The 27,435-nt window shown below is 41.0% G+C and overlaps 1 protein-coding gene across 1 annotated transcript; it reads left to right on the forward strand.

Annotated features, from left to right (window-relative positions):
• The first annotated feature begins 1,901 nt into the window (after positions 1–1,901).
• crhr1 (corticotropin releasing hormone receptor 1) lies at positions 1,902–27,292 on the forward strand. Its single transcript, XM_047572578.1, has 14 exons — positions 1,902–2,158; positions 14,265–14,355; positions 14,453–14,503; positions 15,450–15,569; positions 17,843–17,925; positions 21,723–21,829; positions 22,449–22,569; positions 22,693–22,846; positions 22,939–22,999; positions 23,591–23,663; positions 24,078–24,163; positions 24,434–24,572; positions 24,868–24,909; positions 25,064–27,292. Exons 1-14 carry the CDS (start codon positions 2,126–2,128, stop codon positions 25,202–25,204), a joined length of 1,302 nt encoding a protein of 433 aa, XP_047428534.1. The 5' UTR covers positions 1,902–2,125; the 3' UTR covers positions 25,205–27,292.
• The last annotated feature ends 143 nt before the right edge of the window (positions 27,293–27,435 follow it).

The following is a 27,435-nucleotide window of genomic DNA, read 5'->3' on the forward strand; positions in this document are numbered from 1 at the left end:
CGAATTAATGTTAACAGTAGACGGCGCTAGCGTCTCTAATGCCGCAGCTTCTTCAAGATTGTTGTTATTAAGATGTTTGCAACAGGTGATTAAAAATTGCAGAAGAAAATAAAAATAAAAATAAATAAATTTAAGCGAGTGCAGAAAATTCCAGACATTTATTATATTGGAAAAATTAAGAACGTGAGGAGGACGTGTGTTTGTTTAATCTGCAATGACTCAGTTGCTTTGATGAAAGAGTGTAACATATGGCAGCACTATGAAACCGAACGTCAGATCTATACCTGTGCCCAACGAGAGCAGAATGTTGCGCAAATGGCAGCTAGTTTCGATGCTAACAAAACACAGGAAAATGCCACAACAGTCTGTTCAGAGACATTAAACTCATTGACCGAAATGGGAAACCTTTCTCAGATTAACTCGTAAGTCTCATTAAAGCCATGCAGCTAATGTTCCTCGAAAAATGCAGGCATACGACAATCTTAGCAGATCTAGAAACACATTTGCATAGTGAATTGAATTAATGAATTACATGTGATGAGAGTTTGCACACACACCAAATAGCTGGTGAGTGTTTATCAGGAAGTTGGTAATCACTTCCTTGGTTAAAAAACAAAATGACCAACAGCTGTATCTGTAATGTCCTTCGCATCTCAACCATCAGACTTACTCCTGCCCTGCTGCGGTCCAACCCTACAAACATTACAAGTAACGACTAATGTGTTTCCTTTTCCCCTAAAAATGTACAAAACCTAAATATCGCAATAAAAAACTTGTAATGGAAACACCTACATTTAAAAAACAATTATCACCAAAACATTTTTATACAACCACCATGAGGTGGTTTTTCAGATGTATCGATATTTAAGTTTATCGCAAGAGTGCAATTCTCTGTCACCGACATCACTCAAGATGACTCAAGGGGTCATTAGACCAGTTCATTTAAAGTCTACTTTCCTCAAAGTGAAATCTCGCGTGATGAGAGTTTAAGAGATTTATGGGATATTGTGGGACGAGACTTCATGAGAGTCACAGCTCATTTGCAAAACACATTTCAATAGAAACACGTACAAAGAGCAATTATACTGCATCGAAATTTCAGAAATATCGCCTTTATTTTGCGAAAAACTGTAATGAAACGCAGCTACTGGGTTAAAAAAATATATGTTAGTATAGCCTCCATCCCACCCATTGTCCTCACAGTGTAACTTACTATTGGGGAACTGTTTTTGCAACAAAATAAATTAAAATAGTCAATGGAAAGCTGTGATGTTGACTGTTTTTTTTTGTTTTTGTTTTCTTAAAAGCTTTGCCTATATACCTCACCCGCTTGACCAAGCCCTCCATATATTTTTCCATACGTGGCCCTCAATCAAAAATGTTTGGATACCCCTGCCTTAACCTAACAGCATCAACATGAAACTAGTTTTAGAGCTCAAAATATCACAGTGCCCAGAAAAATGTCCATACAAGGACATCGTGTCCCAACAACGTTAGTGTTCCTAGAGGGTTTGGTCCCCACAGCCTAATAAAAACAAGTGCACAACCACACACACACACACACACACACACACACACACTAAGCAGCTGACAATACTTGCCACACTACACTTAAAGAAAATTATGCATCAGGCTATAAACAAAATACATTTGACCGCGAATAGATCTGTAAGAAACTTGTCCTGTTTTAGGAAACATCCGAGGAGTCGATCGATCACAGTTACAGACGTCAGAGGATCGAAGTAAGGGATAGGGGATAGGGGCGTCCCATGCTGCGGACTGTTTGTTTTAGTGTCTTTTGCCCCCCTGTCCCATCCCGCCCTCCTCTCCTCTGATTGGCCCGTGCTCTGCAGCAGCCTCCTCGCTGCCAGCGCACGCCGCTCCGGGCTGTCAGTGTTCCCGGTGTCTCTCAGACCGGAGGACTCATGAGCGACCCGGAGAGCGCCGCGTTAACCGGGACTGCCTGACCCGGAGACCGAACCCACCTCCACCCACTCGGGCCCCCACCTCCTCTCTTGTTGGACCTAACCCCCACCGGCTCTGCTTTTCTCGGATTTCTCCTCCCCTGCCCCGGTACGGACCGATATGTTGCGGAACCTGAGAGCGCGCCCGAACGGATGAATGAATGGCAGAGATGGAGCGAAAACTACTGAGTCAGGTGAGAGGAGGAGGAGTGTGCGTGTCTGGTGATGTGTGTGTTTAAAGTCAATAAATCGTTCATTTAAAAATTTTAAATGGAGCACTGTTTAATTTAATTTTGTTCTGACCGAAACAAACAAACAAACAAATAAATATCATGACTCCTGCTCAGCTAATTCCTGAGTGATCCATGTGGTCGATAACCACATGTCCCGTCGGTTAATGCAAAACAATCCATAAAATGTTTGCAGGAACCAGCATGTTGCCTTTGGGCTGAAATGCATTAGGCTTTCATTTATGTAGTAATACATGAGTCTGGTTTCTCTCTCTCTGTCTCTCTCCTTTTTTTTTCTTTGGAGGGGGGGCGCTGTCAATAAAGTATAGGCTCTGGTCTGGAATGTCTCCTTTTAGGTATACCCTAAATTAATCAGTGAATAAGTAAATAAATGTTCTAGCAAATTGAGATCTGGACCAATCTTTGCAGCAAAGATGCTGAGACACAATGATGAAGTTTTCTGTTTCCATTTTATTGGTGTGACTTCGCATCAGAGATAGAGAGGGTGGGTGATGTATAAATGGAGAAGGTTTTGGCGTTTATCCAGTGCACATCTGTCTATTTATAGGACACACAAACACACACCGCACTCGCGTGCACACACACACACACACACACACACACACACACACACACACACACACACACACACACACTCACTCACTCAGGTGCGTTTCACTAGGATGAATAATGAAATGAGGGAGAGAGAGAGATGTAGAATGACGGACAGCACCTGAGGGGGCGATCGACACTGTCATCCATCACTTCCTGTTTCTCCCTCTCTCATCCCTCCATCCTCCTCCTCACACCACTGCGGTGTCTGTGCGTGTGCTACAGTGTGTGTGTGTTTCTTGGTCTGTGCATGTCATCCGTCTCTGGATTCGGTGCGGGTGAGGCTTTGCCTTGTTAGTTGCAGGTGATCAGGAGAAAAGCGGGAGGTGAGCGGCTCCAGTTTGGCCGCTCAGTCGGAATCGACACGTTAAACAATTAAACGTTTAGATTCAGCGTGGGATAAACACCAGCGTGAGCAACCGATCAATAATGCAACAGCTACTTTGGCATCTGTGAAGACATGCGATGAACAGTGAAAACGGCTTGAAACAGATGCAGTGTCTGAACCCTGAGAGTTGCTTCACTCTTTGACGCGCCGAGTGCAACTTTAATCTGAGGCCAGATGTGATCAGGACGGAATGTGTGTTTCTGCGTTGGATAAGTGTGTGTGTGTGTGTGTGTGTGTGTGTGTGTGTGTGTGTGTGTGTGTGTGTGATTAACATGCAGATGTCAACTCCCAACACACACACTCACACACGCACACATGTGGTAGCAGCTGATCAGCTGAGGATTTGAGAACTTGTTTTATCTCTGATGCGAAGACGCAAACGTACACGCTGTCGTTCATCAGTTTGAAATGTGACAATAAAACAAAACCAGGATCTGTCCTCTAATGCAGGGGTCTTCAATGTTTTTCAGGCCAAGGACCCCCGAACTGATAGAAAGATTATAAACGACTATAAATAGATTAATTTATTATTGTTATCATTTTGCATTCAGTATTATTCTATCCCTTATCCATTTACTAAAATATGACGGATTCATGTTTATGTGCATTTAAAGAAATTTAAATTTGTGGGGGAAAACTTAAAAATATATAAAAAATGTCTAATCAACCAAAGATTTTGCGACCCCTGCAGTGACCCCCTGTTGAAGACCTATGCACTAACAAATCAGGATGAAAGTCATGGAGAGTGTTTGATTTGTTGATCATCAGTTTGAAACGGAGTCCAGTCAGCTCACAGCAGGAGCGTCAACTCTGCCACGCTCAGCAGGTCAAATCATTCACATCTTGTTCTAAGTTTGCGGGTAATTGTCTGAGCGCCAGTGTCCGGTGGCGCTGCGTGTGCTTTTCAGTTTGTTGTCTGATGCCTCTGAGCTCCTCTCAGCAGCTGATCGGAGCCAGTTATGTGTGCGTCCGTTTCTGTGATGGGTTTTGTGCACGGCTGGTTTTCTGGGTTGGATTCTTTGCTTTTTGGTCTCTTGTTTCCTTTTTGTCGGTCACTCAGAGCTCAAACAGCCTGCAGGCAGGAAAACACTCAGCTCTGCTCCAACACTGAATCAAACACCAGCAGGATGAGGACTGGGAATGAAGTTTTTTTTAATGTTGATGCTGAATGAAAAGTATAAGATAAATGTTGAGGATGTAAACATGTGATCATGTGTTTGGAGGAGCTGAACAGAACCAAACAACAAAAATAACTGAAACAAACTATAATATTAACAATAGATTCTTCTTGGTGTATTTACAATCATCAGCCACTTCATTAGGTACACCTTTCTAGTACCGTTGGACTCCTTTTTGTCTTCAGAGCTGCCTTAATTATTGGTGATACAGATTCAAGTTGGAGTTCGGCCCATGTTGATATGATAGTATCACACAGTTGCTGCATATTTGTTGGCTGTCCCAGAGGTGCTCTAATAGATTGGTGACTGTGACAGACATCTGAGTGCAGTGAAGTCATTGGCATGTTCGATGAACCAGTCCAAGATGAATTCACCTTTGTGACATGGCTCAATATCCTCCTGGAAGTAAGCATCAGAAGACGGGTGCTTTGGGGTAATAGAGGGGTGGATATGGTCAGTAACAATACTGATGGTCGGTGTGGTCTTCTGCTAGCTTTCAAGTTGTGACGTGTTGTGCATCAAAGATGTTCTCTGTTATACTTCAGTTGTGACAAATAGCTGTTTGAGTTACTGACTTACTATCAGTTAACCCTGAAAAGCCTGTGGTATTTGAATTACCGCAACTCACCGCTGGACAAAATTCAAAGTGTGGCTGAACACTTGGAAAAATATCTGCCGTTACGGTAATGATGATGAACCGCTGCTGTCAGCTGCAGGTTGGGGAGCGATGCAAGACCGGGGAGACCCAGAAAGAGCAAGTCTTTTACTGGAATTTGTTGGTAAAAGTGAAGTTAGTTATATCCACGAGGTGTCACGAAGGTCTTCCAGACAAAAGCACAACTTCACTGTGTTCAGCCACACTTTTTGTCAATTTTGTCAATAGCCCAAACCATTGTAATTCACCGTAATTCAAGTACTTGCTTTAACATGATCCATTCTGATTTACAGAGTTAAACCCAGTTTGACCAGTGCTCCTGGCTCAACTGGCCTGTTGCACTTGTTGTCAGACCATTCTTTGTAAACCCTAGAGATGGTCACAAAAACCACATTTAAAGTCACTTTAATCACCTTTCTGATACTCGGTTTGAAATTCATCAGATCATCTTTACCATGTGTACATTCCTTCCATATGATATTTTAGTTAACAAGCAATTGAACAGGTGTACTTAACAAACTGGCTGGTGAATCTAGGTCGACCACCCTGTTCTTAGTCTTGGAATATAACCGTTAACAAGAGCTTATCTAGAGGCTTGAGTTGCATTTTCAAAATAAAATCTTAACCGGGGATGAAATCAAGTTCCTTTGCCCCTGATCTGACCTTTAAATATTCAGTATCGAGCCAAGAAGACATTTTGGCACCACAGGGACAAGGTCTGCAATTTTTGGCAGACCTGAAATAAAAAACTATTCACTGATCGATCAGTAAAAAATGTCTGAATTGGCCTTCATACCAATCTGGACAACCTTAATCTCCTTAACCTCACAACCAAAACTGTCTCCTGTCCTCCTTCCCGACTCTTCATCCTCATTCTGTCTTGTTGTTTTCCAAACAACAGAATATATTTCACATCTCAGTTTCCTCCAGCTCGAACAGATATTCTATTTGTAGCTTCAGCCTTTACCAGCTTTTCTAGGGAGGAATTTAAGCTCCCAACTGCTTCTGCGTTCAGATTTCTTCAGCGCTCGGTTTATTATGGCAGCAATTATTTCAGCTGCCGTCACTCATAGAGACGTATAGTTTCTCTATGTCTATATAACATTTTTTTTTTCTTAGTCGCTGCGCAGAAATGTTGACCTGAGCACTTCAGCTGTGAAACAATCCGACAGTTATTCTTTGTGTTGGATTGATGTAGACTTGATTATGTGTCTGCAGAGTTTCACGAGTGTGACAGCAATCTAACCAACCGGAGACAGACATAAAGCAGTTCATGAGGATCGGTGTCATCAGATTAGATTTAATTTTAGAGATCAGAGGCTGGGATCATGACCCGAGTCAGAGGGAAACAACAAACACAACATTTTGTTATCAGACCTCCACACAGCAGAGGAAGAGCTTGTTAAAGCTGACATACTCATTACTGCCCACCGCAACAGCAAAGCTCAGACCACCGTTTCATTTTCTCCCCTCATTTCATGAAGTCATACTCTGAAGGCATCTGTGACTTCAAATTATTTTCGGTTTCAGCTGGATTATTAGTTGTAGCTCAGCGAGGGGCTGCTGTGCTGCCTTCACTACCCTTTGTTCCTCTGAGAGTTGGCAGTTCAGAGCAACATGACTTCAGTTTAATGTCACATTCTCGCACAGCTGTTCCCTCATCGCGATGCATCAGCTCCAGTCTGTTTGTTTCCTCAGAGAGGAAACCTCGAGGCTTTCCTTCTCATCTTTGTCCTCCGTTTATCTGGACGCTCGTACCACCATGAACTGTTTCGCATAACTTCAAACCCACTACCTGCTGGGTAATCATCGCTTGGCCTGTTAGGATTTACACGGACAGGAAATAAATATTCCTCATACGATTCCTGACACCACATGAGACGGTGAAACTCAACATGGAACTCGTCAGCTGCAGGTCTTAATGAGTTCTCAGGGGCCATTTTTGAAAATGAGCCACGGTGCTGTTTATCATTCTTATTTTAATATCTGCAAATAATAAATCTGTAACAATTCACTACGAACATCACACTGCAGTGGGTATAGTATTATTAGGATGACAGATTACGTGTTTCTATATGTGGAGGTGATTCAGTTAGAGAGCGGACCAGATGGACAACACTCCCGAGACCTCTCAGCCAATCAGATTGCAGTGCACCCCCCAACACACACCCACACACACACAAACGCGTGTTTCTATTCCTTAAAGGACTTTACATTCATATAATGCATTCCCTGCCTCCTTATCATAACCAAGTACACGTCTAACCCTTACCCTAACCCTAACCCTAGCCCTAACCCTAACCCTAACCTTAGCCCTAGTCATAAATCTACCTTAAACCAAAGATTATGTGCTGAGAGGGGGCAGCGTATTTGTGTTTCTCTCTCTCTTTCTCTCTCCCACACACACACACACACACACACACCCTCCCAGTTTGTGTTCGTGAGTGGACCGCCTGATCTGTGAGGTCTGGTAGTGCCCGCTGATTTGTTGATTTGGCCCCAGCGTGGCCGGGCATTGTCCGGGGACCTCATGAAAAGCAGTCCAGCCAGAGCATCAGAATTTCTTTCTGGTATCCTGCCTGTGTAGACATTGAGCTGTGTGGAGTTGTGTACTCTGTATTAGTGATAATAAATGTGTGGTGGAATGTTGCAGACTATAGTTTGGGGTGCACTCCACCTCTGCCTTTGTAATATATACTCTTGGATTATTGTGTTTTTGATTACATTGTTTTGAAGATAGGACAGTAGTTTAGGTCATTTTCACACCTGACCAAGAGGTTTTTTCATTTATCATTTGGTTCGTTCTGCTTTCACGCTGCAAACTTTCTGAGCAATGCCACGTGGTTGAAAGGAAGCTCGTTGATTGGACGATGTAGGAGGGGAAATCCATCCCTCCCTCTCAACCTAGGAAAACAAGACGGTAGGTCTAAAGAAAGTCAACAGTCAGTGGCGCTGAATACAAACGGCGTGTTGTGTTTCTTTTCATCATTTATCAAAGGCATAGCAAACCGCGCACTATGACCACAGGAGGCAGCAAGGCACAGAGGATTTATCTCTTGCAATTAACGTTAAACAAATGAAATAAATGTCCTCTCGCCATTTGTCATATTGCCATGTTGCATTACTTCCTGCAGTTGGTCCTGTGTTTACTCCGGTGAGCATTCACACTGCCGAACGAACTGAACCAGAGTTCACTTGCAAGCGAACGGCGACCCCCATTTCGAAGCGGACCAGAGTTCAGTTGAGCTTTCACACCTGCCCAAACAACTATTGGAGGAAACGAACTCTGGTCCGTTTAAAGTCGACCAAACAGCTCTCGTGTGAAAGTTGCTCTTGGCACAATTGCATGGTGCCATGCTTCCCCACCGTGTACGTGTAAAGACTTCTTGGTCATGTTTTGTTGTCGAAATAAATCTCTACCCAACTTCACTGTTTGTTATGTGTTCGGCCCTAAGTTCCCCAAGGGACGCAACACAAGTCTTAACAGGATTAAACCTTCAAAGGGCCTGTTCAGCCCTTGCATTAAGATTAGATCTGGGCAATCCATCAAGCGTCAAAGACAGGTGTGAACACCCCCCCGTAGAGATCCAATGTCTGACCACATTTGGAGGTGGTCTGGATTTCATATGTCCGCATTGTTTGCGTTTTTTTGGTAGTTTGAATGCAATGTGTCGTGAGAGACATTAAAGAACCCCTATACTCAACAGGGTGCTCCTGTGTTTTGCCTCATCCATTCAGAAAAAATAACTGCTATTAAAGACTGTGAAGGAAAAAAAATTATGTTTGTTCATTACTAAACAAACTAATTACTGGAGCGTTTTAATGTTTTTGTAGCTGTTAACCAACTAATAAATGAATCTAAGCAAGAAATAAGAGATGAAAGTATTTAATATGAATACACAAGTGTAATTCTGCCGTTAAATATCGTATCAGAATAAGATTTGTTATTGATGTAATTGTGTTGATGTACGAGGAGCCATGTGATGATGCACACACACAGAGATAACTGCTGCTATAATTACTGATGTGGGTATTTATTTGCATAGAGAGGTCGAACCTGAGATACGATCTGGAGAAAGATTTTGAGACACATGACCTACGTACCCAAAGCTGGTTGCTTGTGATCGGATAGCTCAGATCAAATCTTACTGCAAGGTCTGAACAGGCCCAGAGACTGTGCGGACCATAGAAACTGTGAACCTGTCTTTTGTTTCTATGTCAGAGGGAGGCGGTTGAGACGAGCATCTGTCCAAGCCTCAAAATGCAGCACAGACAGATTACGGAGATGCTTTCATCAGCATCTAAGACTAAGACCAGCAGTTAAAATTAAGAGCAAAAATCCTGCAGTGAGGCTGCAGTCCTGTCAGCTAAATGCTAACCTCAGCAAACAAACGTGCTAACATGACAATGTTCTATAATGTTCACCATCTTAGCATGATGCTAAATATCTGTAAAGGTTCCTGCTGACGGAGTCGTCTCCGGTTTAAAACGTCTTGCTGTTTGACGTGGCCTGATGGTGGTGCTAGAGGAAAGGTCAGGAGGATCTGCTCAGTTCATCCTGAGAGAAACTTGAACATCTGAAGCACATTCATCACCATCCACCCAACTGTCAATTATTTCTGTCTGCTCCGCGGCGGTGGCCGGAAGAGGATCTTTGCGTTTTTTTTTAATCTATTTATTTATTAGTGCGTCTGTTGAGTGTCTCCACCCCATCATTCAGAGAAACCGCACAAAACAGCAAATATTTGGACTAAAAGCTCAACCTCCCAGGAGCTTTGAGAAAGCTGTTTCTTACATGAAGTCTGACTGAAGGGAACAGATAACAACCCACTCAGCGTGCCCAGTCTTCATGGCCTGCAGCTATCCACTCCTACCTGAATGCATCGTTATATCAGCTAACTCACCCGTAATTGAATTCCCACTGTCACTAACAGTTTAATATATATCTATGTCTATGTGTGTGTGTGTGTGTGTGTGTGTATATATATATATATTTGTGAAGCATCTTGAGACTGTTATTGACGCTACATAAATAAAACTGAACGGACTTGAATTGTTTTGAATAGCTCCATCTGGGGATACTTGACTGAATCATTCATCCATCACTTCGTTTACAGGTTTGCAATGGTGGATGAGGACCATCTCATGCCATTTCAGTTTGATGATTGTCCATGTTTATTCGGTAGATCTGACTGCTCGTCCTCAGATGCTACATACAAGTCCTAAAACGTACTTTTTTACATCTGCAACACAACATACTTTTGGTGACTCGAAATTCCAACAACATCCAACATAAGAGTAACATTTGTGTTAAGAAATTAGATCATTTTTCACTCCTCATTTCCCTGAATCTCTACAACAGAATGTACAGTTGGCGTGACGACTAGAGACGCAGCTGACACGCGAATGAAAGCGCAGCCGGAGGATGTGAACGAGAATTTTCTCTCCGTGAGCTGAAAAACTATTGTCATTGTTTGTTTTGGGGCATCTGTGATGTACGGAGACTCCCTGACTGTCGGTGCGTGATGAGCGCCGCTAAAGTGCGAGCTGCAGAATCATCAAAAGTAACCCCCAATGGAAACAGGGCTGAATATTGTGCATAAGTGAAATAAAGAGGATGCTGCGGACACTGATACGACCCCCCCACACTAAGAGGATGCACACGCTGCCAAGACCAAAAGAAAATTTACACCCAACGCCTAGAAGACTGAGAGTGTGCTGCACTCAGCTCTCTGTCTAATTTTAGCTGCTGCGTCACAACAATAAATCTCTGCGGACGGCAGATTTACTTGGTGTATTTTAGAGTGTGTGTGTGTGTGTTCAGTGTGTTTCAGCTCGTGCGTTTGAAGCACAGATGGAAACCTTGCCAGCTTCTGAGTGCTGAATACCAAACAGAGTGAAGTCACGCTGAGTGAATAATGAGTCATGACACAAACATAATTGCAGAGACTGAACATCTGATTAATCGTCAATTACTGAGCTAATTGGAGATGAGTGAACGACTGTATTGTTGTTGTTGTTGTTCAAATGACAGCCACGAATGCCACTCCATCCCAAAGCCTCTGGTGTTTGTCGACAGGCAGGTGACAACTTTAAAACGATCAAGTGACCATCTGGCACGGCCGACACACAGCAGCTGGACTCAGTGACGGAAACAAAGCCAGAGAAGTTCAGCTCCCAGAGAGTGAGAGAAATGATCCAAGAACACACAGACCCTCTGAGCTCGTCTTTATTATCTGATTTATTATTAACGTATAATATTTTCCTCATCCCTTTACCTCAGAGGACAGGCCGTGTTGTCTGTGTGATGTCAAACACTGATATGAACGTCTGGGCAAACAGATGAAGCTCTTCACCCACCTGTCTGTCCCATGTTTTGTAATATAAACTGGAAAAAAAAAAAAAAGTAATGCGCTTCGTCATTTCGTTTCAACATTTGTAGATCAAATACTCAGACACAGCACCCGAGCGGGAAGTGTCTTGGCTTCATTTAAATCCTGGTTCTTCTGAAGGAAGCTCAGGTAGAGTTTCTCTAAAGGTTTTCAGTCTGTAGTTTCAGCTTTAGCACTAAGGTTCAGTAATATGTGACATTATTGTCTCTGCTGCTGCTGCTCTGTTTATTTCCTGTGCAGTCCCTTGAGTACTGGGCCCTTCTACTTACCCTCTGCTCTTATGGAGGCTCCACACTCTCCACACTCAGACTGCATTTGTTGGCTGTGGCTCTTTATCGACCATCTTACTGCAGGAAAGACGAGGAGGAAGCTGGTTACACTGTAAAACATTTCAAGGTGATAAACTAAAGTTCACCTGCCTGCTTAAAAATGTGAGTAAGCTTGTCTGTTTCAAATCAAAAAGCTAAATTACAACTAATGATCATTGCTTGATTCACCCTGACAATATGAGTTAAAACTATTTATTTGTTTATGTAAGAGAACATTTATTTCTCCCCTGACCCACCAGGAGGGGTCACTTCGTCGGACAGTCCATGATGGACAGGACTGTTGTTTCCTTTGCAGATTTCTGAGACCATAAAACAAAGCCATAAAACAAGCTTTTAAGTACAGTCCGGTGCCAATGAATAATAATTTAAGGTTTTCTCCCTTTCACATATAATCCACCACAGATAAGAACGACCAGACTTCTCGGCGCCTGGGCCACCTGAAGATAAAGATCGTAAATAAATTAAGGACTGCAAGATCTCTCTCTGACTAGAACTACAAACTATTAAATGTGCCCTTGTAACCAAAATTACAATGTTTAATCTATACTCAGCTCGTGATTTGTGTCGTTTTTCTAACTCGAAAAAGTTAGCCCTTGAGTATTTTAATCATGCCTCTCTACCATAGAGCCATACTGCCATCCAGAGGCTAGTTAAGGAAATGTCTTGCAATGAATGCAATTTTAACAAGTTATACTGTTATATAGCATTTTAATACGTATATACCCTACAAAGCAAGGCTGGCTAACCTAGCCCAAATATGATCTACCTTTCCTTCTTCTTGATATTAGTTAGCGTTGCTTACTATTATTGTTTCCTTATAATGAATTAGGATATTCAGAAAAGTCTTAGAAATTAATGAATGTTTCTGATAACGTGTTTTCATGCCGACATGATGTTTCATTCATTGAAAGTGTCTCTTTCATCCTACTTCTGAGTTTAACATTGTGAGAAGTACATCCATTATTTAATACTCTCTTATGAAAGCACTGATATGTAAATCATCGAAAGGCACGAAGTCCAGTGTCGTAACAAAGAGACACACCCTGGAGAGCTGTTCGGAGCGGCATCCAAGGAGTTTCCATGAGTAGACCGTCACCTTTATAATTTAGCAGAGTTGATGATCGTGTTATAAATAAAGAAACCTTAAACAAATCTGAATTCAGATAATTTTCCATTTTTCTGTTATATTATTCGTCATATTGTTTATTATTCACTATTCGCCTTTGTAAATAAACCACATATTTCACTTAAGTCGTTGTCAGACAGTCCTTGTGAGCTAGAAACAGATGATCCCTGAACTGAGAGCTGACACCTCAGATATGATGAGATTGATTATTTGCTAATAATTAATATTGATTGAATATGAATTGTTTAATTCCCAGTGTATTCTAAATCTGTGAGTGGTGCCCCCTTTCGATGAGAGCAGTTATTACACTTAATTGTGTAATAATTTGATTACCCTACATTTACATTATCCACTGAAAGAAATACATTTTATTTTGTCAAATCAACACACAATTCCCCTTTACTTAGCTCATCAACTATTCTATATTCATATCAATTGTCATTTTAAATGAGAGCACTAATGTTTTTTAATTGTTTCTACTTGGAGTTCTCATCTTGACTACTAATGACAATTTTTAAAGCGTACCTAAATCTTCGAGAGATTTAACTCGCATCTTAATTGTTCATAAATCTTAACTTTATCTTAAAATCTATTGCCAAGATGAACAAACAACTCCCTCACTTAATGACATTCAAGGAAGAGGACATTAAAACTTGATTAACCAAAACAGCCTTTTTAAAATCCATCCTGATAGTGGTTTAAAACTCAACCCAATACACTTATGGTGGCAGAATTTTTGCCACATGTTGTAATACCATGGGATATCGCTTTTTTAAAATAAATAAATAAACATAGTTGTATTTAAAAAATGTAAAAATATTATACTGGAAAATATATATTTTCTTGTATTTTTTTTCTCCATTGTTGCTTTTTTTCAACTCAAGACATGAGTTAAATGAACATTGACCTCACAGAACAAACTCATATGAAGTCCAATTGTGGATTACTTTAAGTTTATTTTGTCTAAACGTCGTTCATTTCGATATTAAAACAATATTAATGTTAAAAACTGGGAAATGGGTTTTTTTCTATCTTGAAAATCCCAGTGATGTGCCAGATACTTTCAACTAGGCTAGTTAACTGCTGTGTTCTTGTTGGTTGCTAGTTGCTAGCTGCCTGCTAGCCTGCTGGTTGGTTTTCAGCTGGACTGGGCTTCTAAATGTGTTTTGCCTGAGATCTTGGCACAAGGGACTGTAACATCTTATCCTGTGTACTAATGAATGTCACAACTATTGCAGTTAAAGAGACGAAAAAAGATTAATTCAACTTAATGAGGCTGTAATGTTTTACAGTGTAGGCGGTTTATGACTTGAAGCTGTTTCCTTATGCAAAATAAACTACTGCTTGCTATAGTTTTGTTACAGAATATGAAACTCTTGTTGTTTCATAGGTGGTCTGTGTGTGTGTGTTCCTGAGTGGACGAGTTTCCCCGGTCGAGTTAACCTGCGAGACTTTGATTCTGCTGTCGACTAACCTCACAGGTAATATCCTGCTGGGTCTCCATGTTTATTTACTAAATGGACGAAGGAGTGAAACGGGCTGATTGGTCCTTACCCTCTGTTCTTTCTTGTCTCCCAGCAAGGACGTTGGCGTTACTAAACCAGACGTTCACCATCAGTAACTCCTCAGGTCTGTATGAAGACTGTAATCCTATATTTCGATCTATCCTATATCTATTTAACCACTGGAACCAAGTACTGACTCCCCCCTTAGTCAATAAGTTGTTTGGAGTCACAGTTGGAGTCACTGAAAACAACTATAAATAGGCTACATATCATTTATCCATTTGATGTAGCTGCTATACTTGGATAAATTCTGTATACTGTAGATCACTGTTTTCCACGAGACATTTTATCGGGAAATAATGCCACCCTCTTGATTATCTGTTTTTTAGTGACCTGATTAATAAGAAAGGTATGTTACCCAATAACCAAGAAAACTCTCCTCAGCTGAGTTTGTAGGTGTAGGGTACGGATTAGGTTTGGACCTGCAAATTTGTTGAGCACTCTTGTCGCTCTCAAGGGGGATCAGAGTATTACAATGATTTACTCGTGGGCATTATTTTGATGTGCACCTGTGCAGTATTTTTAGAAAGTCAATACTGGAACTGGATGCACAATTTATGAGATCATGGATCCCAAAGTAAACACAAGCCACACTGGAGAACCCTTAGGTTCCTTAGAATACACATACCAGTACTAGATTGTATGCAAGAGTATCTTTACAGTCCTTAATGCTAAATGTATTACAGTAAAATGACTGCAGGCAATTTACTTCTTTAAGGTCTGTGTGAATGTCTATGTTGCAACATGATGGGTACATTCTCTGTACTTAACCCTCTGAATCCCAAGCCGTTTTTCTCTGCACCTCTATAGATTCATGACACCCAGGGCTATAGGCTGATGTAACTCAATTATGTCTCCATGCAGTGTAACAAATTTTAAAAGCTGTTAAAAAAAGAAAAATGGAAATTGAATTTCTCTGACTTTTCTTTTTAAAGCCAAAAAGTGTACTTATGTTTTCAAGTTAAATTGCCTCTACAGTTCTTCTCGTCTATCTGTCTGTCTGTCTGCAGGCCTGTACTGTGACCTGTCCGTGGACGGTATAGGAACCTGTTGGCCTCGTAGTGCAGCAGGAGAGCTGATCTCCCGACCCTGCCCTGAGCAGTTCAACGGCATCCACTACAACACCACCAGTACGTAGCGCAACATATCAAACCTGCTCAGATGTTCCTCGTCGCCTCTGTGGCTGAACACGTACTCTTATAACATGTATATTGTTCTGAAGTATGTCTGTAATGACTGATCAGGCTCAGTGTGAGTCATCTATCCATATCTGGCTCATAGAAGTTAAGTTTCTATTCAAGTCAACATTTTTGTCCTTCAGCGAGTGTGGATGGGGTGGAGGCTGAATACAGTCCAGGACTCTGTCACTGTATTCACATCCAAACTGGACTGAAGCCGAGAACATGAACCAAGAGCTTTCAGATTCACGCTGTCAGTCGGTTTATTTCAGAAGTTACAAAGGCAAACAACATGTCCTCATTAAGTCAAAGTTTAGTTCATACACTGTACACATACACTGATCAGCCACAACATTAAAACCATTGACAGGCGAAGTGAATAACATTGATATTGTGACAAGTCAACATTCTACTGGGAAATTTTTGGATCCTGAAATCATGTGGATGTTACTTAGACATGAACCACCCACCTAAAACAGACCACACATCCCCACCCCACAGAAATTACACTCTTTGATGGCAGCAGACATCCCCAGCAAAGTGATAAGTATCTGTTGGATGCACTGGAATAATGGTGCGTTCAATTTTTCGAAAAAAAAAAAAAAGTTCCAAGTTTTGAAAAAAAAATAAAAAATCTTGATATTATTGCATAATGTTAAACTAAATTAAGGCTGTTTAAGTTACATAAATTGTAAATCAAACCGATAACTTGAACCAGCTCATGAGTTTTTTTACTTGAATTATTTACAGTGCGGAAATTTACAAGACCAGACCAGGCAGATAATATTTATAAAAATATTCAAAAGTTTTAATTGTTTAATGTAAATGTGGAAAAAAATATATATATTATTCACACTTTGCCACAATGGTGCTTCGCACTGTTTTGGTTTCACCAAGTTTTGTTTTTAGCAGTTGTTGGCGCGGCATGGGCTTGTAGTTCACTTATAACACATGAAAAACTTAAATTACGCTGTAACAGCATCTCAACATATGTATGTCGAAAAATACCGTCTGTACGACCATATTTATTGCAACAAAAACTAATCAGAAGTGCTAAAATTACAGGAGTTTCTAACTACTGTTTACATACGGGGCGGCCATCTTGGTACTCGGGGGTGACTTCATGTAGACATGAAGACTGTTTTAAAAATCAAGTCAGGAGTTGGACAGTGGGCTGATTAGAGGTCAGTTTCTTGATGTACTGAGCTCTTCATTTGGGCTCAGACAGACTTCTTTAGTCACATTAAGACCGCACGCAGGAGTTTATACGGTAACATCCATTCATCTCAGCCAATCAGATGGTGATTGAGTGTCAGCCAATCACAGCTAATCAGCCTGCGGCGTATGAACACAACTCCGTGTGAGGAGGAGAGGAGCAGGAGAGGACGGAACTTCTTATGTCCTGAGAACTGGCTGTATTTCATCAACCCAGAACAAGTGTGTGTATATGACTGTGTGTGTGTGTGTGTGTCTGTGTTAATGTGTGGGTGGTGATAAATATCCTGTTTAATTAGAGGTTTAGTTGTTGAGCTGACTTAATCGCATGAGTCATCTATGTGTGTGTGTGCGTGTATGTGTGTTAAACCAGCTGGAGCTCTTGCCTCACTCCACCATCATAGTTATCATCATGTCTTAACACATCAGGAAATATCCTCACCATCTTCACGTCTGATGAAATCGAACCGCTGGCCTGTGATTGGCCAGTGCGCCGCTCACACTGACTCAGCCAATGGGCTATTGATCCAGCTGTTGGTCAGTATTGAAGGGGTCCATTGATCCTTTCAGCCGCCTTAGCTAGCGGAGCAGCTAAACAGCTAAACTAAGACTGACTGATCGAACAATAAGCCCACTGGATGCTAATCACTTAGTACACTGAGGGAGTGCAGCTGAAGATTGGGAGGGGGAGTGGGGGTGGGGGGGTAACAGGGACACCAAATGGGACAGCTCTGGTGTTGCCACGGTTACGCTGTAGCTCCTAATGGCACACAGATGAATGTGTGTAGATTCGTCAGTCACAAGTGTGGGAGTTCGTCGTGTACAGACCGATCAGCTCACACTGATGTTGATTGATTCTGTCTCCGAGCATCTCGAGTGTTTTTCTCTCTGTGCCAACAGGCTGACTGAATAAGTTGAGTTTTAACTTTGGATCTTCTGACAGTGAATCAATTAAGCGGTTAATTATCTAATTATTTCTGTGACTGATGTTGTCTTGTTGTTGTGTTCAGACCGGGTATACAGAGAGTGCCAGTCCAACGGCAGCTGGGCTTCTCGAGGAAACTACAGTCAGTGCACAGAGATCATCATCCTGGTGAGACCTCTACATCCTCTGGTCACTACACTCTGATCAATATATATTCATGCCTGTAACCAAATGACCACGCATTTATTTGTCAGTGTGAATAAAGTGATCTTGGCACTGTATCAAAGGAACACATAGAAACAAGACTTTGTTTTATGTGAGAGGATCTATTTACAAAGGTCTAATCAGGCTATACCATAGACTGTGGAGAAAAAATGGATGACAGTTCTCCACTTCCTTCCAAATTGAGGCTAGAGTTCTGACTACACACTGCATTATACTTTTTTAAGCAAGCACCATTATGGATTCAGTTTTTCAATGCAAAGATCTGCAAAGATCCCTCAGGCCCTTGAAGTTGAGTTTACAGCACAACTGCTCATTCTGAACAATTGGACATAGACTTATATGGCTTTCACATCAAAAATAGCGGGCTGACACAGTATTTTCAGACCCGGGACGACCCGCTATGGTGTGTCGACACACAGGAACAGCATGGTGCATCCCATGCCACCCCTACTGATCCTGATGTTTATCAGGAGGTTTTTTTTTAGCGCTTTCAGTTTGTTAATGACCTGAAGAATGCACCAGTTAAACCCCCGCTCTTTCAAAAGGCTGCTGATATTTGAATAAATCACGGTGCCCAATATCTGCCACAGAATCTCCTCTTCTACTCAGATGCAGAGCAGCTTGCAGATCTCACAGTCTTGCCAGTGCGTTGCCGTGGGTTGACAAATGTATCAAACATTATTTCATATAAATACAAAACAGATTTCGTGCATACAGTTATCTAGCCAAGGCTAATTTGTTCCCTGGTTAGACCTTTCTGAAAATGTCCAGAGCAAAATTAAAACAACACGAAATTATTAAAATACGAAACAGATAAAACGAAGACAAAATTTACAGACAAAAAAACTAAAACACGAAACAGATAAGGACAGACAAAACTAAAATAATACAAATAAACAAACATATAGAGACGGAAGAATACGATATATACATAGGAATAATAGTCAGGTGCAATAGTGACTAATAACATAGGTAACATGGAGTTATCCACTACAGAAAGTTGAGCAGTTGTACAGCTGGATAGAGTATGGTTGTCAATGGCATCACACAGCTGTCTATCATGAAGTCACGCCCATTTTTATAGCATCATATAGCCCATTTCCCATCCACTGACAGTATAAGTAATATAGATCGTACTGCAACTGGCCACCAGGGGGAGCTCCACATGAAGAATTAATAAATGAATTTATTATTTTGAGTATCACCAATGAAATGCTTAGTGATAGTGAAGGTGGGTTAATTAGGTCCATTCTATTATTAAGTTACTAACTGAAATGAAGGAAGAACTAATGGTCCTTCTTTCGAAAAATATGTTTATAAATTCAGAGCTTAGTTGACGTCACTTTGGTCACTTGACAACTGAAGATAAATTATTACGCTTGCTTGAACATAGCAGATTGTCTTCAGAAAAACGGCTGTCGCACTGGGCCGGTGTGAATCAAAATCGGCTGCAGTGGTGATGATGCAGGTTCAGGCCAGCAAACAGCTGATACTGGCCCGGTCCATTGTTCTGATGTCAACTAAAACTCTGAATTATTACTCTCTCACTCTGGCTACACGGGCAGAGAAATCTGTGCACAGCAGAATGGGCTCATTTGGGTTCCTATGTTACCTCAGACTCACCAGGCAAAAAAAAACGTACCTTTGAGCAAAAACATAAACACGCAGAAAATATTATATTGCCACCATGTTGAAACTGTGACTCCAGTGTCCCCCACGTCGCTTAACACGTACGTCCCGAGACACACAGAACAGGAAAACACTTTTAGTGTGTGTATGTCTGTGTTAACACATCTGTTGGCTGTTAATGTGTTTCTCTGGTAGTCATCTATAATAAATCACAGTCTGCAGAGAGATTTGTTTCTGTTTGTTGACCCGAAACTGCTTTGGACTACGTCTCTGTCTGTCTGGCTGGCTGGCTGACTCTTCCACCTGTTACTGGCTTCTGTATCTTTGTATTTCTGTCAGAGACTGGAACCTGGAGGAAACCTTGTTTGTTTGTTTGTTTGTTTGTTTCTGTGTGCTGTTCTTTCTCAGCTTCAGTCTTCTGTTCACTTGGCGTCGCAGGACATTAACACACACATCAATGTTCAGCCTTGTGACAGGCCGATCTGCACAAACTCAACGACCAGCAGAGCACAGCACACACACACGCACATGCACACACACGGACACACACTCAATAACTCCACACACAGAACAAACAAACCGAGGCAAACAGAGACGAGTGTGAGGACTCGCATGAGTGATCAAAAATCAAAACGTCAGTGTGAACAAGAACTGTGAGAGAACCATCTGGACCCTCACTCTGTGTGTGTGTGTGTACGAGTTCATCTATCTATTCAACCTTACAGAAAGGGTCCTCTGATACAAAGGCCAACATATGTGTCTAAATATACATTACATTGACAAGAAAGACAAACAAAATAAAAAAAGGATATGTGTGTGTGAGTCTCGGCGTGTCCATATGTTGTGTCATGTGCCGCAGTTGGTCTCTCTCTCTCTTTTTCTATCCCACTGTGAGAATCTGTCACCTATTTCCTGCCGTCTTCTGATTGGACGGCAAGTCTGGCTACCGGCCAGTCGCTGCACCGTAATTAATAAGAGAGAAAGGTGTGTGTGTGTGTGCGTGTGTGTGTTTATAGTCAAAGGACGATGCGAGAAACATTTTCATTATGAAATGATGCACACACACTTTCCTGGGTTTGTTTACCAGCACTTCTATGAATTAAAATCAAACACAGCACAAAATGTCAGAATGCACCGTTGTCTGAGCAACACTACAAAACTGAAGTAATGTTTGAAGAGATACGATCATCTGACAGGTGAATTATGAACACATCTGTAACATCATTATTACGGTTGTCGCTATCAACAGGCTCACCCTTATCGTCATCATTATTGTCAGTGTCATTGTAATCATTATCATGTCATCATCATCATCATTGCCATTATTATTAACATCATTTGCACCATTTCCAATATTATAATTGTCATTGTCATGATCATCATCACCATAACTATAATCATTCTAATTATCATTATCGTTGCTATCATATAATAGTCATCATCATTATTACTATTATTATTGTCATTGCTTTCATATCATTGTCATTGTTGTCTTTGTTATTATTATTATTATTGTCATTATCATTATCATTGCTATTATATCATTGTCATCGTCGTTATCATTATTATTATCATTATTATCATTGTCATCAACATTATCATCATCATTGTCATTATCATTACTATCATATCATTGTCATCATTGTTATCATTATTATCATCATTATTATCATTGTCATCAACATTATCATCATTGTCATTATCATTGTCATTATCATTACTATCATATCATTGTCATCGTTATCATTATTATTATCATTGTCATCAACATTACCATTATTATTATCATTGTCATTATCATTATCATTATTATCATTGTGATCAACATTTTCATATTATTATCATTGTCATTATCATTATCATTATTATCATTGCAAATGTTATCATCATTATGGCCATCATTATCCTTTCTGCTACCATCATCATTGTTCTCATCTTTAAACTGCAGCTAATACCTCAATAAAACGTTTATTGAACGAACAAACTGCACAAACTTATCTGTTGTGTTTCTGCTTTCAGTCGGTTCCAGTTTCCGTGTTTCAACCTTCAGCTGTTGTGAACCTTCATATCTGAACGTTGAACTGCTTTTTATGCATTTTCCGTGTTTTCAGAGGAAGAGCAAAGTTCATTATCAGGTGGCCGTGATCATCAACTATCTGGGTCACTGCATCTCTCTGGGAGCTCTGCTGCTCGCCTTCACTCTCTTCATGAGACTCAGGTAGTCCAACCGTCTGTCTGTCTGTCTGTCTGTTGTCTGTCTGTTGGCTGTTGGCTGGCTGGTCGTCTGGCTGTCTGTTGGCTGTCTGGACCTAGTAACATGATACCAGCCAATAAGAAGTTTGTTTGGCAAACTGTGAACCAAGAGATCAGTGTAATAAAGCATAAATAAAGAAACTAATCAGCTGACACGCAGATGAACCTGAAGGATCAAATCCTGTCTAATTAAACAAACAACAAACCAATCGGTTAGTGTGTGTTGTGGTTTAGTGTGTGTTTCAATGTTGTCTCAGTTTGTGAATCAGTGTGTGTCTGTGTGAGTCAGTGTGTGTGCTGGTCGGCGTCCAGTCATTGTTGGAGGATTAAAGATCAAAGACATCATGCAGAGGACGGATTAGAGACACACAGATCACAGATTCTTTTCTTTTCTTGTCTCCTGCTGTGCAGTTGCGTTGTTTACTTAAAACCACACACGTCTTACGGATGACCCGTTTCTGTCTGCTGTGTTTGGCGTGCAGGGGGTGTGCACAAATAGCCACAGCCTCACACAAAAATGTAACACCCGTTGTGTGGGGCCATGTTGGTTTCTAAATGTGCTCCATTCGTGTGTTGTGTTACAGGAGTATTCGTTGTCTGAGGAACATCATCCACTGGAATCTGATCTCCGCTTTTATCCTGAGGAACGCCACTTGGTTCATTGTGCAGTTAACGATGAACCCCGCTGTTACCGAGAGCAACCAGGTGACACCCACTCCGCACCTCCCACACAAACACTCACATATGTATGACATCTGGATTGATGAGATGATGAAACAAAGACACAAAGCCCTGATATCACGCACCTCCTCCTCCCGATCCCTCTAGGTGTGGTGCAGGCTGGTGACAGCAGGTTATAATTACTTCCATGTAACAAACTTCTTCTGGATGTTCGGTGAAGGTTGTTATCTCCACACAGCCGTCGTCCTCACCTACTCTACCGACAAACTCAGGAAGTGGATGTTCATCTGCATCGGTTGGGGTGAGTCCACCCGTCTGTCTGCCTGTTCAACGGCCTCTCTGTCCACCTGTTTACCTGTCCATTCACTTGTCCACCTGTCTGCCTGCTTACAGGTATTCCATTTCCCATCATTGTGGCATGGGCTTTCGGGAAGCTGTATTACGACAACGAGAAGTAAGTCACATGTTCTTGCCACAAGTGTACCGATAAATAAAACACCTTTCTCTGTTGGTCTGTCGGTGAGTTGTGGGGCTTCAACTCAGGGGTCTGGAGCTGAAATAGTAGCTCACGTAGATTCTGATGACAGCACACCTGTACCCGACTCAGGGAACTGAACAACAGACTAGGAGATGATTGGTTCTTTTATTTTAATTCGCGTATCCCCCGTCACTCATGTCCACATGTGGGCGGTCGGACTGAAAGCAGCCCAGCATCAAAGCAACACCAGGTGCTGAGTTGGTGTGTTGCTTCAAGTGAGAAAATAAAATGTGAAACAGGAAGTTTGTACTGTCAGGCGTCTGCAGGCAAAGAGCTCAAAGACAGACTTTATGTCATGAAGCCAGCCGACGAGATCTAACCCCTGACTGATGGCGAGTTACCACATGAGTCAGATTCATTGGAAGACCGTTACCGCCAACGCAATGCCATGTATTAACAGATGTGATATGTCATTTGAGAAAACAGAAGACAGTTTTGAGTCTAATGTCATAATCATGAAAGATAACACATATTTCATCTGACAGATATTTCTATTTGGATTGGCAGGTGCTGGTTTGGAAAGCGGGCGGGGGTTTATACAGATTACATCTACCAAGGCCCCATGATCCTGGTCCTGCTGGTAAGACCACATCCAGTCCAACTTAAATACAGCATGTCCAACTTTAATCCTGCCATAAGACCTCTACTGATGCTTTTGAGATTTACGTTGCAATTGAAAGAGTTTGTTTTATCTGTTTTCGCTTTGACCTCTGGTTTGGAAGCTGCTTGTTTTCGCCACAGAACAGTTGCAATGGATTGTTAACGTTAAAGTTTATTTTTGTCCAGTTCATTTTTAGAAAAGGACAAAATCACTTGAGTGGAGCTTCAGCTCGTAAAAAAATACGTAAATAAAAACTGTGTGTGAAAGGGTCTCTTCAGTGTGTATTCTTGACCTCATGTGGCCCAGCTGGCCCAGTACATCATTTCTCCCACTTCCTGTATTTTCTAATGTGAACACAGCACAGACTGTAAACCCATATTTCTTCTTCTTCAGATTAACTTTGTGTTCTTGTTCAACATCGTTCGGATCCTGATGACCAAACTGAGGGCGTCAACGACCTCAGAGACCATCCAATACAGGTATGAACTCCCCAAGCACCTTTTTAACAGGTGAGACCCACAATCTCAGCCACCAAGCCAGCTTGCTCATCAGTTAGCGGGTCAAGATCGCAATAATTCTTCTAGAATTCAAAAAAGTTAACATGTCTGACCAATCTGAGCATGTTGCTATGCGTATCGTTATGAGAATCATAGATGATAAATCTGTAAAATCTCAGTGAAGTGCTGCTGCTGTTTCCACTCTGCTCTGATATTCCCTCTTGTGTTTTTTTTGTATGTGTGTGTGTGTAGGAAGGCGGTGAAGGCAACTCTTGTGCTGCTGCCGCTGTTAGGAATCACCTACATGTTATTCTTTGTAAACCCTGGTGGAGAAGACGAGGTTGCACAGATCGTCTTTATCTACTTCAACTCCATACTGGAGTCCTTCCAGGTTTCTACCCACTTTCATGCTATAATTTTACTTTGTCACAAGCAGAGTGTGCTCAGAACTAAAAAAAAAAAAAAAAAAAACTAATGATGAATTCAAACCTTGGTCAAATGGAAAATATAAATTAAGTTTTACATAACAATGTTAGCTTTGCACCTATTTGCACCAACATGTAAGCAGCTTGTTGACCTTTAACCTTTGTACTTACTAGTATTAAACTCACACCAGGTTTGAGAGACAACATGCTAGCAGCTTGTTAGCACTGTCACCACCTAATGCTGTCACTCTTTCTCTGCAGGGATTTTTTGTCTCTGTTTTCTACTGTTTTCTCAACAGTGAGGTAATTTATTTTTTTCCTGGTTTTGTTTCTATGGTGTTCCTCAGGGTTCTTTACTGGGTCTCATATATTTTTTTAATTTACATATTAGTAATCATGTTAACAAATAATATTTATCGCACAACATGTAGCTGTCTCCCAACTTGTTTGTGTCCAGGTCCGCTCTGCTGTCAGGAAGCGCTGGATTCGTTGGCAGGACCGTCACTCCATACGGAGCCGGGCAGTGCGTGCCACGTCACTGCCCACCTCACCCAGCAGAGTTTCCTTCCACAGCATCAAGCAGTCCTCAAACCTCTGACCTCTGACCTCTGACAGCTCTCTGTTGGACCTGAACTTACCCACTTGGCCAATCAGAGGTGTTATTCTGGATCTGACCAGAATGTCCAACCACAGATTTGTGGAGCCAAAAAGAAGAGGATCAGTAAGGCTTTTCTGGCCCTGCCCATTCCACGTTCCAACCAATCAGCTGCTTCCTTTGGGTCAAATGTATATCAGACATTCGCTGTCTATATTGTAGTACTGATCACCAGCTTTCTACAGTTTACTAGAAGTGACACTCACGCACACAAACACAAGTGGTGTAGCTATATATCGCTGCTACAGCTTCAGATCCATCTGCCTTCGGACTGTTTCAGCTGAGCTCCTGATCAAAGATATATCAGACAGAAAACCTTGTGAACAATGTGAAACAAAATGTTTAACAGTAATAAATTAATAACCAAACAACTTTGGAAATAGTTTAAACAGACTGATAAGATACAACTTAATAGTTCGGCAGTTTTTTGAAGTTCAGAGATTTTATTGAAAAGTCTGGTTAAACTTTATTTTAGTTTTTTTCTCAAGTCAGCTGGTTCAAGGTAAAACAGCCCACAGAAGCAGATTCCTTCCAGAGCTCCATCAGTACAGCTGGAGATCCTGAACGCAACATAAAGCAGAGCGCTGCTGGAAGCAGGGAGCGCAATGGCTGACTGAAAATGTAAATTCTGTTTTGGTTCCTTTGCTTATATTGTGTCACCGATTTTTTAGAATAAACTCTCTTCTGTTCTAATTCATTCAAGCACAATTCATAACAAAAACATTTTAAATAACTTCTGGCAGCACTATAATCATTTTATAGATTATACTCAATTATAAATGTAATGATGTGAGTTTATAATAGAGTCCATCACAGTAAACTTGGACATTTAGTGAAATATAGAGGGTGCTAAAACATGACGGTTAGTTCATGTTGAGTTCTGATATTATAATATATTCCACAGTTTTATTGCAAATTGGATGACAACAAGAAATTTATGGATTACCTCAAATTCTGAGGATATGTCAGTACAAATAAAAACCCATCCCAGGTTAAACCAATTTGAAGATTAATAGAATTTTGGCGAGACACAATGACACATGTGAGGATACAACAATGTGTGCATTACTACAAATATTGGGTGAACTGTAAAAAATATATTAGTGTCAATAATAAATTTGGAGTTTGTTAATTAAAATGTGAATTAGAGAAAATTCTGGGCAGTGCTGCATTAAAACCAAGGAAAAAAAGCAGAGACAACACCAAACTCCTAAACATATTTAACATATTTATTTGCTAATTTTGAGGTTTGTGAACCGTGTGTTTTTGAGATATTTGCACTTTCCATGAGATGGACACTGTACAGAACAGGTTTAGTTTAGTAGAAAATCTATTTATCATAAATTGTTATTGTTGTTGTGCAATTTGCACCCTGTAGAGGTATCTGCAAGTCTTTATTGAAATAAAGATTTTGGTTGGCCCTGATAAAAACCAGTATTACTAGCACTAGCTGTAGTAACCGCAGTAACCATAGTAACCCGTAGTGTGTTTAGTACTTATAAGTCCGCGTCGCAGGAAACACTCAGGATAAAACACAAACTGCTCCTCTTCCTCCTTTTCCCTGTATTCATATTTTTCAGTATTGTGCCTGGATGTGTGTATGTATGGCTGCGGGTGTGTGTATGTTTGTGGGCCGATTGTCCAGCTATCTTTGTGAGGACCTGAGTTTTGGACCCCAGCATGAGGACATCTTGTGCTGAGGTTCTCACAATGATAGTCGTACATATGTCTGTGTGTCTGTGTTTATATAATTATTGGTTAAAATATCTGTGGCATTATTTGCTGGAAAAAGCTTGATAAATATCTGATGTAAAAATATTAGTTTTTGTATATATTGAATTTATAAGAACATCAGATTAACATCTTTATTTAATCTGTGATGGTTTGATAACACAGTGAGCGCTTGGTTTGCGACACTGGAATAACGTAAAGCTGAGTGGGGTTTAAAGTTGATCTGATGCTGTACATTTAGATGTGACCCCTCCGTATGTATGTATGTCTGACATGTAAGAAATAAACTTGTCCTCAGGACGAATGTTGTGTTTCTTCAGCATGTGTGCGAACCGGGAAGTCTGCGAATGACAGTAAACATGCATCTGTGATAAATAACTCTCAGGGTGCGTGTCCACAGCTCATCAAATTCAGTTTTGTAAGACTTAGAACCAGCTGTCAAC

Source organism: Mugil cephalus, chromosome 20 (assembly GCF_022458985.1).
Source record: "Mugil cephalus isolate CIBA_MC_2020 chromosome 20, CIBA_Mcephalus_1.1, whole genome shotgun sequence".
Classification (NCBI taxonomy): domain Eukaryota; kingdom Metazoa; phylum Chordata; class Actinopteri; order Mugiliformes; family Mugilidae; genus Mugil; species Mugil cephalus.

What these genes read in the sequence shown, in the direction of transcription:
- crhr1 (XM_047572578.1), top strand. Translation starts at nt 2,126, where the DNA reads ATGGCAGAGATGGAGCGAAAACTACTGAGTCAG. An exon ending in CTGTTACCGAGAGCAACCAG is followed by an intron (nt 22,570 to 22,692) that starts GTGACACCCACT and finishes CGATCCCTCTAG; the next exon opens with GTGTGGTGCAGGCTGGTGAC. An exon ending in ACTGTTTTCTCAACAGTGAG is followed by an intron (nt 24,910 to 25,063) that starts GTAATTTATTTT and finishes GTTTGTGTCCAG; the next exon opens with GTCCGCTCTGCTGTCAGGAA.